Source organism: Eremomyces bilateralis (assembly GCF_010015585.1).
Source record: "Eremomyces bilateralis CBS 781.70 unplaced genomic scaffold P152scaffold_2, whole genome shotgun sequence".
Classification (NCBI taxonomy): domain Eukaryota; kingdom Fungi; phylum Ascomycota; class Dothideomycetes; order Eremomycetales; family Eremomycetaceae; genus Eremomyces; species Eremomyces bilateralis.
Genome location: NW_022985068.1, coordinates 837,695 through 854,079, shown reverse-complemented (window position 1 = coordinate 854,079; position 16,385 = coordinate 837,695). Strand labels below are relative to the sequence as shown.

At 53.6% G+C, this 16,385-nt stretch overlaps 4 protein-coding genes across 4 annotated transcripts; 1 reads left to right on the top strand and 3 right to left on the bottom strand.

The window, feature by feature from the left end:
• Positions 1-2,660: 2,660 nt before the first annotated feature.
• P152DRAFT_470337 (uncharacterized protein) lies at positions 2,661-5,467 on the bottom strand (the record flags this gene model as incomplete). The annotated part of the gene is made up of 3 exons (XM_033680966.1): positions 2,661-2,750; positions 3,241-4,982; positions 5,044-5,467. The coding sequence occupies 3 exons, from the start codon at positions 5,465-5,467 to the stop codon at positions 2,661-2,663; spliced, it is 2,256 nt and encodes a 751-aa protein (XP_033537932.1).
• Positions 5,468-8,117: 2,650 nt separating this feature from the next.
• P152DRAFT_428263 (uncharacterized protein) lies at positions 8,118-10,247 on the top strand (the record flags this gene model as incomplete). Its single annotated transcript, XM_033677324.1, has 6 exons — positions 8,118-8,257; positions 8,312-8,418; positions 8,490-8,602; positions 8,664-9,088; positions 9,145-9,433; positions 9,492-10,247. The coding sequence occupies exons 1-6, from the start codon at positions 8,178-8,180 to the stop codon at positions 10,245-10,247; spliced, it is 1,770 nt and encodes a 589-aa protein (XP_033537931.1). The 5' UTR covers positions 8,118-8,177.
• Positions 10,248-11,609: 1,362 nt separating this feature from the next.
• On the bottom strand, positions 11,610-12,297 carry P152DRAFT_470335 (uncharacterized protein; the record flags this gene model as incomplete). The annotated part of the gene is made up of 3 exons (XM_033680965.1): positions 11,610-11,931; positions 12,020-12,142; positions 12,275-12,297. The coding sequence occupies 3 exons, from the start codon at positions 12,295-12,297 to the stop codon at positions 11,610-11,612; spliced, it is 468 nt and encodes a 155-aa protein (XP_033537930.1).
• Positions 12,298-14,286: 1,989 nt separating this feature from the next.
• Positions 14,287-14,979, bottom strand: P152DRAFT_454563 (ARF/SAR superfamily). Its single transcript, XM_033678612.1, has 3 exons — positions 14,889-14,979; positions 14,725-14,796; positions 14,287-14,667 (listed from the first exon to the last, which is right to left on the bottom strand). The coding sequence occupies exons 1-3, from the start codon at positions 14,924-14,926 to the stop codon at positions 14,394-14,396; spliced, it is 384 nt and encodes a 127-aa protein (XP_033537929.1). The 5' UTR covers positions 14,927-14,979; the 3' UTR covers positions 14,287-14,393.
• Between the last annotated feature and the right edge of the window lie 1,406 nt (positions 14,980-16,385).

Here is a 16,385-nt window from a genome sequence, read left to right as displayed (position 1 = left end):
TGGGAAAACAAGCAGCGCTTATTCTAGTATTGCGATACAACAGGTGTTGCTTGGGGTCTCAACGCCAAGCCTCGGGTCAATATGGGGAAGAAAAATCTCGACGACTCGAATGGCCTCTTAACATTTCCGGCTGTGCCAAAGGCGGTCGCGATGTTGCAATCGACAACAAAACAAGCATTGCGGGTATTGGGGGATCGTTTGGAATGTGGTCGTAATAGCCAGTGTTTCCTTGGTTCCTGGCTTATCAACCCCTGAATGGAGGCCCCTGTCCCTACAGGCATGGTGAGCTGCAGTGGGAGCGAACTCTCCGCTAGCCGCTGATCAAGGGACGAGAGGAGGTTTCAGTTCAGACTGCAACATGGATCCTATCAATGAATCCGGCACTAGTCAATATGGATCATAACCAGTTATCATCAACCGCAGACTTACACTCAGTGGGAGACCAAGGGGCTGTTGAGCTCGCGTGCTTCTTGGTTCCAGGGCGAGTCTAGTTAGGAGTTCCGCGAAGGTTGGGGAGCTTTTATGAAATCTCAGGGCGTCGCCAGAAATCGGCGTCGACAAGCGGAAATCCTCTTCTCCCAATTGAGATGGGTAAGGCTGGATTAGCGGAGTCAACTTCAGCATCCCGGAATGTCAATCTCACCGTTAGAAGTCTGCCGCACCGTACAAGATCCGAATTACTCATCACAGCTCGGTCCAGTAAGGATCTTCTCCAGTCGTCGGCCTCAAGCTAATGGACAAGTCGTTAGAAGTCTCAAGACGCGGACAGATTCAAAAGTCACCACTAGTCTACTCACCTACAGGTCTTGCAGCAACGATAGTGTTTTCCGTTCCAGCGGCTTTGAGCTCCTGCGCCACAACATCATCAACAAGAAACCCAGAGGCGCATTGAGCAGCCAAGTGATCTGAAACGGGTTGTTCTTGTTGAGGATGTCAGTGGGGTTGGATAGGTAGTGAAAGTCACGTCAGCGTGGAATATTGACGTACAGATGCGTTTTGCGTGGGGCTCCTGATGATTGATCAAGTCCAGGGGCGAGGCCGCGAGGACACGATCATCATGCAACCAACCAAAACGTTGGGTGGTTGCATTCCGGACCGGAGCGCGAGGATGATCTCCGTTGTGGCATCTAGACTGTTCCTGCAGTTTCAAAGCTCGTGACGATGTGTCTCGACGCCCGTCGAATCCAGGGCCTCGGTCATTGTCTCTGGAGAAAACAAATCGATGAAAGAGGTGGAGCAAACATGCGTCTTGCAGATATCTTTGGGTCTTGTTATGGCTGAGGTTGGTGCGGGGGAGCTCCAAGCCCAATATCCGAAGGGGCACGTGGTGATTGTGACAATAGCGCCTTGCTAGCCTCGTAAGGCGATGAGGCGACAAGATGCCTCAGATTCTCTGCATAGCACTGCACATAGACATGCTTCGACCATCCAGAGCTCTGGGAGATAATGCAATCAGAACCCAACCTCGCTGCCAGCTGCTTCTCCCTTGGTTGGATAGGAGACCACAAGGAGCATGCATTGATCGGGACAAAGAGACGTTGGAGGCAAACAACGGCATTTAGGAACCACCTGGATGCATCCCGTTTCGAAATGGAACGTGCCGGAGCCCCTCGTCAAGAATCGTATGAAATCATCGCAAACACGCATGAAAGGTAGCTTTATTGCGGGTCCGTAGAGCTCAGGGCGACGACGACTTAAGGCAACGAGAACGACAAACACCATATGACATACAACATATATGAAAACGTTGGCGTCTCGCCGTACTTCTTATAACACCTACCGCGGACAAACCTCATAGGCTACGATGGAGCACTGTCTCCTGAGAGCCAGACGATGCGCGAGTCCCGAGGTGGTTCTCCTGCTGCGAGACAACGCTGAGACTTGAGATGGGAGTATGTCAAGTCATCCTGCTTCGCCTCACCAGCCACGCTAGTAAGTTTGGGAATAACCAACGCGTTGAAGCGAGCATTGTCTAGAAATCTACAATCACGATGAAGATGGGACGGGATGAAGTTCAATTAAAGTCCTGCTAGCGTGCTATCTCCGGGATTTAGCCGTGCCCCCACCCCTTGATCGGCAGGGAAAGCGCCCGGCAAGCTGGCTCCAGTGGGCTGGGACGACCAGGGGTCGCTGCACCATGCGAGCTCCTTCCAGATCAGGATCCATCTTGGAAACGGATGTTTGGTGGAGACTGTTGCCCTTCATCAGGTCTCCGGCTTAGTTGTGCTTAAAGGCGTCCACCACTACACTGGTGGGATACCATTACTCGCCGCGGAAGTACAGAATTCAGTTCAGTTATGAATATCAGATGCTTTTCTCCCTACAATGCTGAAGTCGAGACAGGACAGTCGATAAAATGGTGTACGAGCTATCCTCTCCTTTTAAGAAGTGAAATCATAGATCGTGGCCCAAAACAACTAAGCGACGCGAGAAGGATGACGGTGAGGTTGCACTATTAATTTATTGCTGGTGCTTATTCCACTGGCATCCCCGCGGATTCTCATCGCCGGTACTCCCAAGCTGCATTGGGAACAGAAGCTTCCTTCAATTGGCTGTTGGAGCAGTGCAATTGAGTAGGCATTATTGAGAGGGCCTACTTAATTTCTATTACCCGAGGTGTATTTCTTGAACATGACGGACGGCTTGATTTCTCGTATCGCCTACCTCAGCCATACTCCATAGTCGGCCCCTGGAGGATGCTTCAGAACGCAGAAGGCAATGTCATATGGGAACTCAGTAATCTCCTCGGTCTGAGGAGTGTCAGGGTTGACGGAAGTTTTGGTGGAAGACTTAGCATCAAGAAGAGGGACTGCTGACGAATTGGTCTATTGAGATCATGTGTACAATAAAAGTTCTCAAGGCCTATCCTGCTGCAAAAAGGCATATAAACGAAAAATGGGGAGATATACATCAAGAGCCGTACTATATTAAGTCTATGCGACATAAGATTCAGGGAATACTGGATACTTTAAAGTAACTTTTATGCCTTGACCCATCATAGATGGGTTTTCTCGTTTCGATTCGTATCTACATATTATTTCCGAATATTCGAATAAGTCTCCCCAGTTCCGATGTTGCCTATATGTACCTATGTATGCTAGTACGTCGACTAAACAACTTTGAGTTCAATACCACAATACACAATTTGACCATGAAAGTCCTGTTACACGCTCAACCCATCGTAACGCCGTGGACATCGAAAACAGAATTCCGCCACCCACCACGATCCCATTCCTCCACCTTAACCGCCGCCTCCCCTGCCTCCTCCTTCCAAAGCTTCACCAAGCTCCCCGGCGCATACCGACCCCTAAACACACCTGCTCCCGGCTCATCCACCCCCACTCTCGTATAGACCTCCGGATCCTCCTCCGGCGTCCACCGCGCCGCCACTGCCCTCAAGAACGTCACCAAATCCCTCGGCTCCGCAACCCTCGTCGCCCTCAGCCGCTCCCTCGCAAACACGAACTCCCGATCCAGAGCGCGAAGGCCGTCCGCTACCGCGTTCGCGATCCGCCACTCCAGCGTCTTCTTCAGAAGCGGGCGCAGGATGGGCTTCAGCAGCCACAGGAGGGGTGAGAGTTTTGATTGCTTAAGGGAGTAGTCGAGTTGATGGACGTGCGCGCGGGCAGCGCGGAGGCGTGCTATGGAATCGGGGCGGGAGAGGCCGGGGCCGCGGGGTATGTCGATGGTGAAGGAGAGGTCGAGGCCGCGGTTGTCGAGGGCGAAGTTGGCGAGGCCGGAGGAGGTGAGAAAGAGGGGGAATTTGTGGAGGCGGAACCAGAAGCCGAGCTCCGAGGCGCAGAGGGTTAGGCCGGAGAGGGTCACTGTGATGCTGGTGGTGACGGTGGATACGGTGTGCACATGGGCGGCGCGGACGGTGACGTTGTTGACGGTGTTGAGATCGAGTTTGTAGGGCAGGAAGGAAGTGTGGTTGATGGTTTTGCCGGGCTCGAGGATGAGGTTCTCAAGGAGAAGGTCGATTTCAGGGGTAGATACTTCAAGTCGTGGAATGGGGACATATTGAACGGCTTGGATGACGAGAGGGATAAAGACAGACAGGGAATCGGAAAGCAGAGCGTCATTGACATACTCCCCCTGCGGGGAAAAGAGATGGACCACGGACAGTGCAGTCTGGAGTAGCTTGGAAATGTCGTCGTCGCGAACGACGCTCTGGAACGTGATAGAGATTTGGTGCAACAGCTCCTCGACTTCTTGACGAAGGCTCGACTGCTTACCAGCTTTCTCAGATTTTACCCGTAGCTCTTGGAATCTTTCTTCGATGTGGTCAAAGAATTCCGGATCCTTTAACAGACCCTCGAGGGAATTCCCGACATCAACCAGTAAACCCTCGAACTCAGGGTCATGTTTGGTTTGATCGATCACATGTTTGGCTTTCTCCTCGAGTTTCTGCCATTCATGCCGGTCGCCAAACGAGATCAGGAAGCTCCAGAAGTTTTTCATGGCAAGTTCCATCTCGGAATTGACGTGGACGTCACTTTCCGCCGTGCTTACCGTGTCCTCCAGGGCACGCGTGTACACCAGCACGTACCGTTTGAGCAACATCGCAATTGTGGAGACGGAATCATCGTAATCGGGCCTCTTCCTCAAACTAGCGACAGCTTGCTTCAACCGATGTACAAGCGTGTCTTTTTCGCCGCCGTGCAGTTTGTCGGCCAGACTGTCCTTAGCCTCTTGGACGACATGAACGGCGCCGGTCTGGACCTCGTGAGATACCTCGGCAACTTCTCTGGTGACGTCGTCGCCGGAAGGGCTGTGTCTTGCATCTTCCCCGGGGAATTTTAGAGCATCTTGCTCATCTTTCGGCGGATCTAGCCGTCTTCCTGCTTCTTCCGCAACCCCTGATAGCGAAAACGCCGTATCCCTGAACACCTCGCGACCGACCGTGGTCAGATCAGAGACGAAGATCCGGAAGTCGGAATTGGTGAGGAGAAGGGAGCCGACGGTGTGGAGGCTTTGGTATGCTGCAGTTCGGATTAATACGGTGCCAATTAGGCGCCCTGAGGGATGGTCGTTAACGTATACCTGCAGCTGTATCCGCCCTTGCACGTGCCGTGGAGGCTTGGCGAGATATATCGCCGGCATCCAACGACAAATTCGCTTTCGGAAGGAACCAAAGAAAGTCTTGGATCTGGTCCTCGGAGTTCTTGTGCTGCAAGAGGTCCATGAACTGCTGCAGCAATCTTTTGGTTCGCTGAATGAGGAGCCGGCCGGATTGGCTCAGATCTTGCGACTGCGGGTTCAAAACATCTGCAGCTAGCAAGGTGCGCAGATTGACGATCAATTGCTCGTTCGACGGCATGAAACCTTTGCGGAGGGCTCGGAGAATCTGATAGGAATGCAGTTTCTTGTGCAGCTCATGTTGGCGCTGGGTGTCATCGTGGTACTGGGGGAGCAAAGGCTCCCGATCCTGGGCGGTCGACCTGCGGAAGCCGAAACATGAAGACATGACCACGGCGAGGTTTCGGACTGATGCAGTAATGGACAGTCCGGAGATCGAAAGGCGACCTAGAGGACGTGTGCGAAAGACATGTTGTGAAGATATGCGGTTGGAAGAAGCTCAGTGTGAAGCTTCATGTTCCAAGGAAATCCGGTCTCTGACGAATGAGTTTCCTCCGTTGGCGGTGACGTAAGGATTCGGGCGATCTACATGTTCCTGAATGGGCAACAGCAGATGCCATCGCATCCGTCCACTGCACACGCTCATCACGAAGCTTGATGTTTCTATCGAACCGCTGTGGTTTACCTGTTGTGCTGGGAACTGGTAAAGTGTAGTGATTCTATTCAAAGGAAGTCCAAATTCATTCCAACCATCGATTTTCGAATCCATCTAAGATGGTACCTCCTTAACCAGGTCCTATTTCCAGATCTTCTGTGCGCAAGCTAACCCTGGCACAACGGAATGTACACGCAGCTTACCGTGACTCGTACGGTCGTAACAGAGGCGCTCAACAACGGAGCGGTTTGCGTCCAAAGTGATTCCTGCTCCGTCGGACAATTGAATGAATTGGTAATCCAATGTTGCGAATTGCGACCCCGACGATTCATTGGCATGCCTAACGGACTTACGGATGCACCTGCAAAACCTTTCGGAGCGCCTCGATTCGCAATCATCAAAGTCAAAGTTCTGTCCATCCCGTCGAATGCCCAACAGCGCAGCTCCCTACCGATCTGGGCGGCGCCCCAGCCGCTCGGAGCTCCATATGAAAGCTGCATGCAATCAAGGTGTTGCCGAAACCATCGTCTAATTACCCCAGATTTTCGAGCGCGAGAGTGCTCCATCGAATGAGTCGAAATGCGGAGCATGCATTGCTAGCATTCAACCGCCATGCGGCTTGGCTTTTCGTGGAGCCTTTTCGTGGTCGGCGAGTCGACCCGTAATTCTGTAAATTGGCGGCAGATGATGATGCGGAGACGGCAGGGTGAGCGATCGGGGGGCTTCGGGAGAAATAGGAAGCAGGTTTGATCACACAGATGAATTGCGAACATGCACGCCGGGTGGGAATCCACACCGGCACATGCATCCAGCGAACCACGGTCACATCGTGTACCATGGATCGTTCATTCGTTCTAGAGTGGGCGCGAGAATGTCCGGAATCCGGATGGATGGCAGTCGGGATGACAAGAGATTCGATAGACAGGATTGGGGAGATATTGCAGTCCCTAGGCACCGAGCAACGATATCGATATCGATATCGTGAACCCCCAAGGTTGAGATGGTGAGGGTGGTGAGGGTGGTGAGACGAAGATTTCGCAGGGACCCGAGATGCATGCAACTCGACCCAGTCCTCCAGGCTGTTTACTGACTACCGGACACCGTTACTCACTAATACTGGGTACCTGAAACTTAGCAGGGGCAATAATGGCGTGTCGGGACTCGGGAAAGCAAGCGAGGGAAGCGAAGAAGGACAGGAGGATCACCGACCAAGCCGATCCGGCGAATGCGGAATTAGTAGTCCCCAAAAGGGTAAATTCTACGAAGCGAGTCGTTCTGCGAAAAGGGAAAAGGAAAAAGGAGAAAGCACGCGATAGTCTCAAAACCGGCACCTGTACATGAGCCCACTCTGACACCAGTAATTAACACCTTTGACTCGTTGCGGTTTGAGAGTTGAGAGTTGAGACTTGATTCTTGACTCTGTGAAGCGAACCCCTGCGAGTCCACGGGGCCGGGGGGCACCCTGGCCTAGCCATGTCCGATGCACTGTGCACATCAATCGGAACCCAACTAACCCTCCCCTGTTCAGCCCATCAACCCATAACTCCACTCAACTTTTTCGAGAAAAAAATAATATGGTCGGATCAGATTGAAACAGGGGATAAGAGTCATCATCGTGATCGTGGAATGAGGGAAAAATACGTAGGTGCTGGTTTGCTGTCGCATGCATGTGAAATCCTTTTATCCTCCCTCTCTCCTGCATGACTATTACGTGAGTGATGCGATACGTACAGCTGCGTCCTGGTCACGATAAAGCGCAAGCCATCACTCTGCGTCGATCCAGCAATTCGCCCCGTGAAAGCGTTCCTGTAGCATGTATTAGCTGGTGGGATTCATCGTAGGACCATCCCATCCGTCGGGGTCCTGTTGTCGGGGTCATTTTGCGGTGAGCCACCCCACACACCGTCGTCCGCCTGGTCCCAGTCATGTCACGTCTCCAAAAAGACCCTTTCGGATCCCCATCCCTCTCCTCATTAACCCATCCCCCTCCCCCCATCCCGTCCGTGGGTTAATCGTTGATGGCTCATGGTTGTTTTGTTGCCGTGACATTGCTCGGACTCGGACTGGATCGGGGACTTGTGGTTTGACTTTCAACGACGAGTCACTAACAACCCTCGTGGTTTCCATGGACCCCATATGTGAAGCATTCAGTTCGCCTTTCATTTGCTAATACTTCCGTGCTGCTACTTGCTGCCTTCGGAATTCCCTCCGCTTTTGGCTTCCCGCTTCATCTGCTAAGTTTGAGGAAGAAGATATACCCCCCCTCCGCATTAGTTCGGCCTTGCCTTCCACCAGGAAATTGTCAATGCGCGCCATTTGCTCAAAAGCCGCTCGCTCCCTCAGGTCCCCTCCGACTCATCCTACTTTGTTAATTGCCACTCCTCCTTTCGCTTCTACCTTTGTCAGACAGTACTACGCCGACGCCTACTCAGACACCTACGCCATGGCTTACGGAGACTCCCATCCACCCGCGAATGTGAAGCATAATCCACATGTCGTCGGCTCAAGACATCTTACCACAACGTAGGAGACGTCCGTCACCACCGCAGCAGACCGTGTACGCTGACAACAACTTAGGGGCGGTGATTACGACACCTCATATCCTCTAGAAGTCCGAAAATACATTCGGACCTACGGTCTGGTGCCTCCTACCGTCGAGACCTTCGAGACACAGGCGCAACGATGTAAGTCCACCAACCTCCGAATAGGCTATCATCGGGCCGTTCGTCGAGGACGTCAGCTAAACCACGACTAGGTCTCAAAATCCTCGAACTCAAGCAGACGCCCATTGAGAAATACCAATACCTCGTCCACCTCCGCGCCACCAACGTCCACCTCTTCTACCGCCTCCTCTCACAAAACGTCAAGGTACATTCTCTTCCCATCAATGGCTTCGGCCGCAGCCAGCTGACTTCTGCTCGTCTTCCAGGAACTCACCCCTCTCATCTACACCCCCACCGTCGGCGAGGCCTGCCAGCGATGGTCAGAACTCTACACCCAGCCGGAAGGCATGTACCTCTCCCACTCGGACAAAGGCAACCTCCACGGCATCGTCCAGAATTGGCCGCATAACGTCGAGATCACCGTCGTGACGGACGGATCACGGATCTTGGGCCTGGGTGACCTCGGAATCAACGGGATGGGGATTCCGGTCGGCAAGCTCGCCCTGTACACGGCGTGCGCGGGCATTCGACCCGAGGCCACTCTGCCGTTGACGGTGGATCTCGGGACGGGGAATAAGGCATTGAGGGAAGATCCGCTATATATGGGTAGCCGGATACCGAAGGTCACTCCGGAAGAGGAGAGGGAGTTCCTGGATGAGCTCATGGCGGCGTTGACCGAGAGATGGCCTGGGTAAGTCCGAGTGCATGTGGTCTCTCACCGTCCCGATTGCTAATCTCCGAATGCAGCATCGTGATCCAATTCGAGGACTGGAAGAACCCCTTCCCCTCTCTTGAACGGTATAAGGACACCTATGCCATGTTCAATGACGACGTGCAGGGAACTGGCGCCGTCATCGTGGGTGGTTTCATCAACGCGGTCAAGGCGGCAGGAATTCCTATTCGGGACCACCGTGCCGTGTTCCTCGGCGCCGGTTCCGCCGGTGTCGGAGTCGCGAAGCAAATCGTCGAGTTCTTCATGAAGGAGGGCCTGACCGAGGACGAAGCTCGCCAGAAGTTCTGGTTTGTCGACTCAAATGTAAGCAATCGCCCATTTCCATGCGTTTCGGGGCTGTACCGATCCTAATATCGTCCAGGGGCTCGTGACCTCGGACCGCGGTGACAAGCTCGCCGATCACAAGGTGTACTTCCAGCGAACCGACAACAGCGGCAAGCAGATCCAGTCGCTCGCCCGCCTTATCGACTACGTCCGCCCGACCATCCTCATGGGCCTCTCCACCATCGGCGGCGCCTTCAACGCGGAAATCCTCGGCAAGATGGCCAAGCTGAACGAGCACCCCATCATCTTCCCCCTCTCCAACCCGTCCTCCAAGTCCGAGTGCACCTTCGAGGAAGCCGTCGCCGGCACCAACGGTAAATGCATCTTCGCCAGCGGCTCCCCGTTCCCGTCGCTGGAGTGGGATGGCCAGTCGCTCACCCCGGGCCAGGGGAACAACATGTATGTGTTCCCGGGCATCGGGCTCGGCGCGATCCTCTGCCGCTCCGTCAACATCACCCAGGACATGATCTACGCTTCCGCCGAGTCGCTGTCCATCTCGCTCAACGCGCAGGAGCGCGCCGACGGCTGGCTGTATCCAGATATCCGACGTATCCGTGAGGTGAGCGTCGAGGTCGCCATCGGCGTCATCCGCGCGGCGCAGAAGAACAGCGTCGATCGGGAATTGAACTTGCGGAATCTGTCCGATGCGGAGCTGCGCGAGTATGTGCAGCAGAGGATGTACGATCCGTTCGACGAGGGGAAGAAAATTCTGCATGAGTTGAACGAAATTGTCGGGAACGGGCATGCCAACGGTGCCAATGGCCACGCCAATGGGATGAGGGCCGCGCTCTAGGTGAGAGACGTCGGGGGGGGTAAGATTGTAACTGTGATGTGACATGATCCGGGAATGGGAAACGATAGGGGACTGCGCACGCCCGCGTTGGGTCCGATGGTCTCGAGCGTGGGACGCTTCATGACCTAGATACCATCGCACATATTTGTGCTAATTCTTCGGGGATTGGGAATCGATTCGTTGCTTGTCCACGATGCTCTGATCCATCTCCTTTAAATATGTCGGTAATTGTGATCGATGTATCCGTTCCGTGTGATTTTCGCGGGAATGTCTTTGGCGTCCTGCTCTTTTGGAGTGCAACCTGCGTACCGACTTGCTCGCACAAAAATATCCGTATCGAATGAATCCCGCCATTCGGACGCTGAAATCCCCCTCTTTCGTATCCCGTGCCTCAGCGAGGACTGATATTCCACCCGTATCAAAATTTCTTCCCAACGTGACGGCGTCACCATTGGAGATTTTGCAATTTTCCCAGACCACAACCGAACCATCCGTATGTGCAGATGTTTATGTTCAAATCAATTTCGTCGAATCGACAGATAAGACGACTAGATCGGCTGTCCGGAAGGCTTGCGTCGGCATAGGAAAAGGACGGCGGTGGGGACATGTTATTCCCGACTCCCGTTAGCCCTCGGGCGTCAGGGGACAGGCTGTGATAGCCACTGATAGGGCGTTAAACCCGTGATATCTCCTGACCGCGGCTGGATTGGGGAAAACCCACGGAGGATTTAGGAATGGAGAGCAAATATCCGATTCGAGTGAACATCGCGGTTGGAAAGGTCGTGCGATGTGGATATTCGCGCAGCTCACTGTCCGAAGATATCACTCGTTGTGGTTGGGGAGCTGGCCCGTCGCTCGGTCGTTGGCGCAGAGGTTGTTATGGGTTGAAACCCTTGGTTGGCTAAGGCTGGGAGCCTAAGCCTGGTTAGGTCAAGGGTTGAATCAGAGTCCAACCCTCTTCGATGGAAACAAGAAAGGTTTCCCCTTCTTGTTCTATTCTTCAGCTTAATCTAGAATACCTTTGGCTACGTGTATGTTGTGTGCATCCAGCTACCGTGCCGTAACAGAGGTAGACAGGTGCATGGACACGCTAATTATGATAGTATAACTATGTAGATATTAAAGCCGATCGACTAGGTTCGTGACAGAATTCCACTCAACCTAGCCATTTGCGGATGACGTCCGCATGTCATTTCCAAATTCCTACTGTATGGATATGCCGAAGAACGCCGCCTGCCCAAGCTCATTGCAAATTTCTCTGCTCAAAGCCTCAAGACTTCAAGAGCATGTCGATTTTCTCCCTGCCCGAGCCCAAGTCCACAAGTTGCGCATGACCCCATTCCGAACCACCTTCACCACCACCTATCTCACCACCCCATCCTTCCCCGGCGGCGGCCCCGGCGGCGGTTGATACATATTCCCGCCGTCCTGCGCGTACGACTGCGTCGGATACGCCGGCTGCGACGACTGGTTGTTCATCTCGTAGCCTTGCTGCTGGCCCTGGTTCCCGTAGTATCCGCCCTGCGGAGGGGGGCTGTACGGCGGCGCGGGTTGCGAGTAGTAGACGGCGTTGTTCTGCGGCGGAGGGTGTTGATGTTGGTATTGGCCTTGGTTGGGGACGGCCCAGCCGGTGCCGCGGAAGGGCATCTGGCCGGCGCGGCGGCGACGGCGGGCGGAGACGCAGCTGGAGAATGTTAGTTGGTTTGCAGTAGCTGAGGGGTTGTTTCGGTCCAGGTGCTCCGCTGGGGGAGACGAGGAAGGGGGGGACGTACGAGCAGAGGACGAAGAGGAGGAGAAATCCGCCAATGATGAGTCCGAGGAATAACCAGCGGACCCAGCTGTTCCATGCGTTGGTCCGTTCGCAGTAGCGGACCCCGCCTGAATAGTAGCAACGACTGCGCTGGGCGTTAGCATTCCGGGTTCAAAGACGTGATCCATGACGACTCCGCCGCATCGTGGAAGTTCGACAAAGAGATCCTCTTCTGTCTGGGCTATGATCATGGCGGGAAAATCTTGGAAAGACGTACGCTCGTGACTCTAGGACCGGCATGGTCGTGGTCGGAACTGTTTGTGTATAGCTACTGAAACACAGGCAATCAAGAAGGATGATGGCCAAGTTCCCAAGGAAGATGGAAGCTATCGCCTGGGGAATTGATGGAAATGAGAGAATTCGGTATAAAAGTACAAAGCTAGACGCGATATTATAATGGAGAGGTGGTTCTACCAAAAGCACTGAGGGCGTGCTTCCTGTTTTTAGGTAGTTAGATCCATCGGACCGCCCAGCTTTTTTGTGGCTGAGTCGGTGGAACGATGACGAGTTCAAGGCTGGGGACGGAATGCGCAAGCCGCAGTGGAGCCGATAGGCTGGTGCACGTGCAGGGCAGCATGACTAACTTACATAGCACCTCACGGTCCTCACCAAGTCCTAATCGGTCTCTGATCTTACAAGAATCTCACAGCTTCTGTCTCGTATCATGACAAACTATTATGGGCATACCAGAGTTCAGATAAGATCGACGATCTCGCTTCTCTAAGCCTTGATATACATAGTATGTCATCCCGTCCTTCCCGGCGCTAAGAGAGACAACAAGAGAAAGATACCCTGCGACGTTTACATCTCAGTCGCCATATTTTAGAGACACGGGGTATGCTCCTTCTGTTTCCTTCGCTTGGTTGATTGCACAATGGCCTGCCGGAATCGGTCGAATCTCGGTTCCCTGTGTTCATAATATACCTCCACTCCTTGCACTCTCGAGTAGTCTGGATTTCTGTGTAACTTTCGTAGTAGTCTTGAGCGACGTCCGATCGAATTGCAGCGAAACAGCAAGGTAGCCTACTTATGCACGCTAATCTTGCATTTTCCACATCGAGTCGGCCTGCTGGAATGATTATGGCTGTGTAACATGATTTGGAAGGACTTTGCCTCTGCCCGCGTTGAGTGGGCGATGCGCTTAGTGTCTGGCTCTGACTAACCTTAGAATCAATGGACGTTATGCCAGAGTCATCGTAGATATTCGCCGAATAATTTTCTCTTCGTTGAGCTTACTGCGGATCGTTGGACCTATATCTATCTTGAATGGAGCGCTTATGATCTTCAATTCGAAGGATTTGGTGGCTCCCGTCTCACTGTGGCCCTGCATCTGAGTATATCCTCGTATGAAGGATCCAATGTTCCCGCATTACGGAGTACTGTACCGGCCTGTACGCCTACGTACCTTGCCTATTTGTACTAATATAGCAACTCTTTCTGCTCCGTGTTCAGCAATATTTTCATCATCCCCTCCCGTGATAATGGCCTTTCGAGACGGAACCCAACTGCAACGGCGGACCGACCAGACCAGATCCGATCGGAGCCATGCAGGTCATCCCCTGGCCCCGACGTCTGATTGGCCAGAACATCCTGGTAATATGATGAGTTGTCCATGCAGGAAACGACCGGGGGGCATCAACAGCGGACAGCTCTGAATAATTTCTGCGCATTCCTCTGCGTCTGCCCCGTTTCGTGTTGGTTTTCTTTCTTTCAATTTTCTCTCATCGCTTTCAATCGTCGTGTCGGAACTTCGTTGGAATCCTGTGTTAGTCGCGATGTGGTGGTGCGCAGAGTGCCGTCGAACCCTCGCGGCCTATGGAGGGGCATACCATCGTTACCCTCCGCAAAACGACAGCGCATGGCGGGCGCCGTTTTGGGGCGACCCCAGGGCGTCCTTTGTGGTGGTCTGGCGACACAAGCACTGGATTATCGTCTGACCACATCGGAGTCGGTTAATTCGCTATATACCACTAACAAAGGAGACACTAATTAGAATGCTATAACTCAGGATCCCGCTCAAAGATGCTAGGTGGTTTCATCGTCTCATCGCCGTTAAGTCGGTCTGAGACAGAAACTCGAAACATCGCCGCGAAGCTTATCCAAAGTTTATAGAATGCGGCCATCGCTAGCCATGTTCAACTCTTATTTTCTCCAAAAGCCGGCTTCCTCGAAATGTTCGTCAGTCATGAAGCGAAAAGGTGAAGAGAAGAAGTGCGTCGAGCACATGAAGCAAGCCATCGTATCGTATCCGGATCATCGTCGCTTGCGCTCGTAACATCATTGTAGTGTCGCCTGACCGACGCTGTCTTGGTGAATTTCAAGGCGGGGTGAATCGTTCAATGGCTTGCTCGAGCAATCAGCCAGTTGAGTACGTGATCCAAGTTCGTCTCCTCTAGGGCGCTAATGCCGTAGCAGCTCACCTCTCGATGCGAGATGGTCTTGAGGTCCAGGGCCGCAATCAACTCATCCACGCTCATATGGTCGAGCAGATCGGATTTGTTGCCAAGGACGAGTAGCGGTATGCCGTCGAGCGTGGGTTTCTCCAACAACAGCTGGAGTTCTTCCTTGGCGACTGGCAAGGCTGCGCGATCGGCCGAGTCGACGATGAATCTTTCCAAACGTTAAGCTTCGAACACCTTCATCCGAAGGCTATGGACCGGCACTTACACGATTGCATTCACCCCTCGACAATATCGCTCCCACATGGTTCGGAATCGAGGCTGGCCTCCCAGGTCCCAGCTACGCTCATGTCAGATCCGACCGCCTCGAATAGCACACGAGAGGGTATATCCAGGCCTGGACCACCTCGTCGATGGAGTTAGCGGACTCACCATTTCAGTGTTACATGGCCTTTCTGAACCCGTTTCATGTTAAACCCCACGGTGGGTATGGAGCTTTCAGATCGTCAGCGGCCCTCCTTACGAACGATCATTCAAGTGGATCGGCTAGGGGCTATCTAGCGACAGCCCACTTGCATCCAGCGCAATACACATAGGCGGTGATCCCAGCGAAGCGACTTACTCGATCGTGAACTCTCCGCCCTGCAATAAGGCATCAGCGCTAGCACAAGCAACGTGGCGAAGTTGGCGGGTGGACGAAATCAATTCCAAATACGTACCGCGAGCACTCGCAACAAGGACGTCTTCCCCGCGTTTTGCAGGCCGATCATGGTTATATCCATCTCCGTCGCCCTGTGGATGCGCACGCATGCGGTCAGTTACACCGTCATATCGCGTCGCCTGGGTGACCTCTCGATCCATCCGTACACGCGAGGCAGTCGATATGTGCCGCCGGTCGCAAGGCGAACAGAGGCAATATCCTCCGCCGTGCGTGATGGCTCGCATCGGTCAAGGATATGCGGACTTACCAGAACATGCGCAGCAACCAATCGTAAATGCGCCTGAAAAAGCCGGCCATAATCGCTACGTGCTAGGCCTGTGGACCGGCCGAGCCTCTATTCTTCCCGCACTCGATAGATAACCCGCTAGAGAGTGAGAGGGCAATAGGCCGATGAAAACAAAGACCTGGTGATATAATCGTTTCCCGCACCGCCAGAAAGATGGGATGTGCAGAAAAGAAAAAGCGGCGTGTGGTCCAAAAATGCCCAGGATCCCCCGCGTTTGTTCGTGCGTGCAAGACTGCAGGTTGCTTTGTCTGAGCTTCTCCCCAGTCAAAAGCTTCGGAACCCTCTTTCCTCCATCCAAGTATTTTTGACTTTCTTTTTCCTTTTCGCTCCCCACGCAAAAAAATGGTTCGTACACAGAAAAGGCGAGGCGGATGACGGGTCGCACGAAAACACGGCACGCGCAGCAAATGTCCAGGCTTGTACGATCAACGGTGAAATGCGACGGAACGTCGGTGCCTGGCGGTTTGTAACAAGAGATGAGGTCAACTGGACAACCAGCGGCGGGCCCGTCCTTGTGTCGGTCACTGGGTTCCGTGCGGAGGCTTGAGGGTTCGGTCCCGGACTCCCAGCCCAGTGGGCGCTTACTGCACAATGGGGAAATCGGGAGGCTGAGACGTGCTGGTTCCGCAAACGGCGCAAATGGGGGGGAAGGTGGGCGCTTGAAATACGGGATGGCGGCCTGCGGCCAAATGGAGCGCGAGAGGCGTGGGAAGCACGGTGGATCTAGTGATTTGGGCGATGGTTTGCGGCACGGAGCGATCCTGAGAGATAATCGAGGCGATGAGACATGGTAAGGCAGGAGAGAGCGTGGATGTGGTGGGCGGTGGAGCGGGGGATGACTTTGGTCGAAATGTAGGTGGGCTGTCTCTGCGGGCGCCAACGGCCCAATGATATGGACTGGAGGATCGGATCGATTGAAGCA

Coding starts and splice junctions, on each gene's coding strand:
- P152DRAFT_454563 (XM_033678612.1), bottom strand. CDS start 14,926: ATGAAACGGGTTCAGAAAGGCCATGTAACACTGAAATG. Junction 14,797..14,888: donor GGCCATGTAACACTGAAATG/GTGAGTCCGCTA, acceptor ACATGAGCGTAG/CTGGGACCTGGGAGGCCAGC. Junction 14,668..14,724: donor CGAGGGGTGAATGCAATCGT/GTAAGTGCCGGT, acceptor ACGTTTGGAAAG/ATTCATCGTCGACTCGGCCG.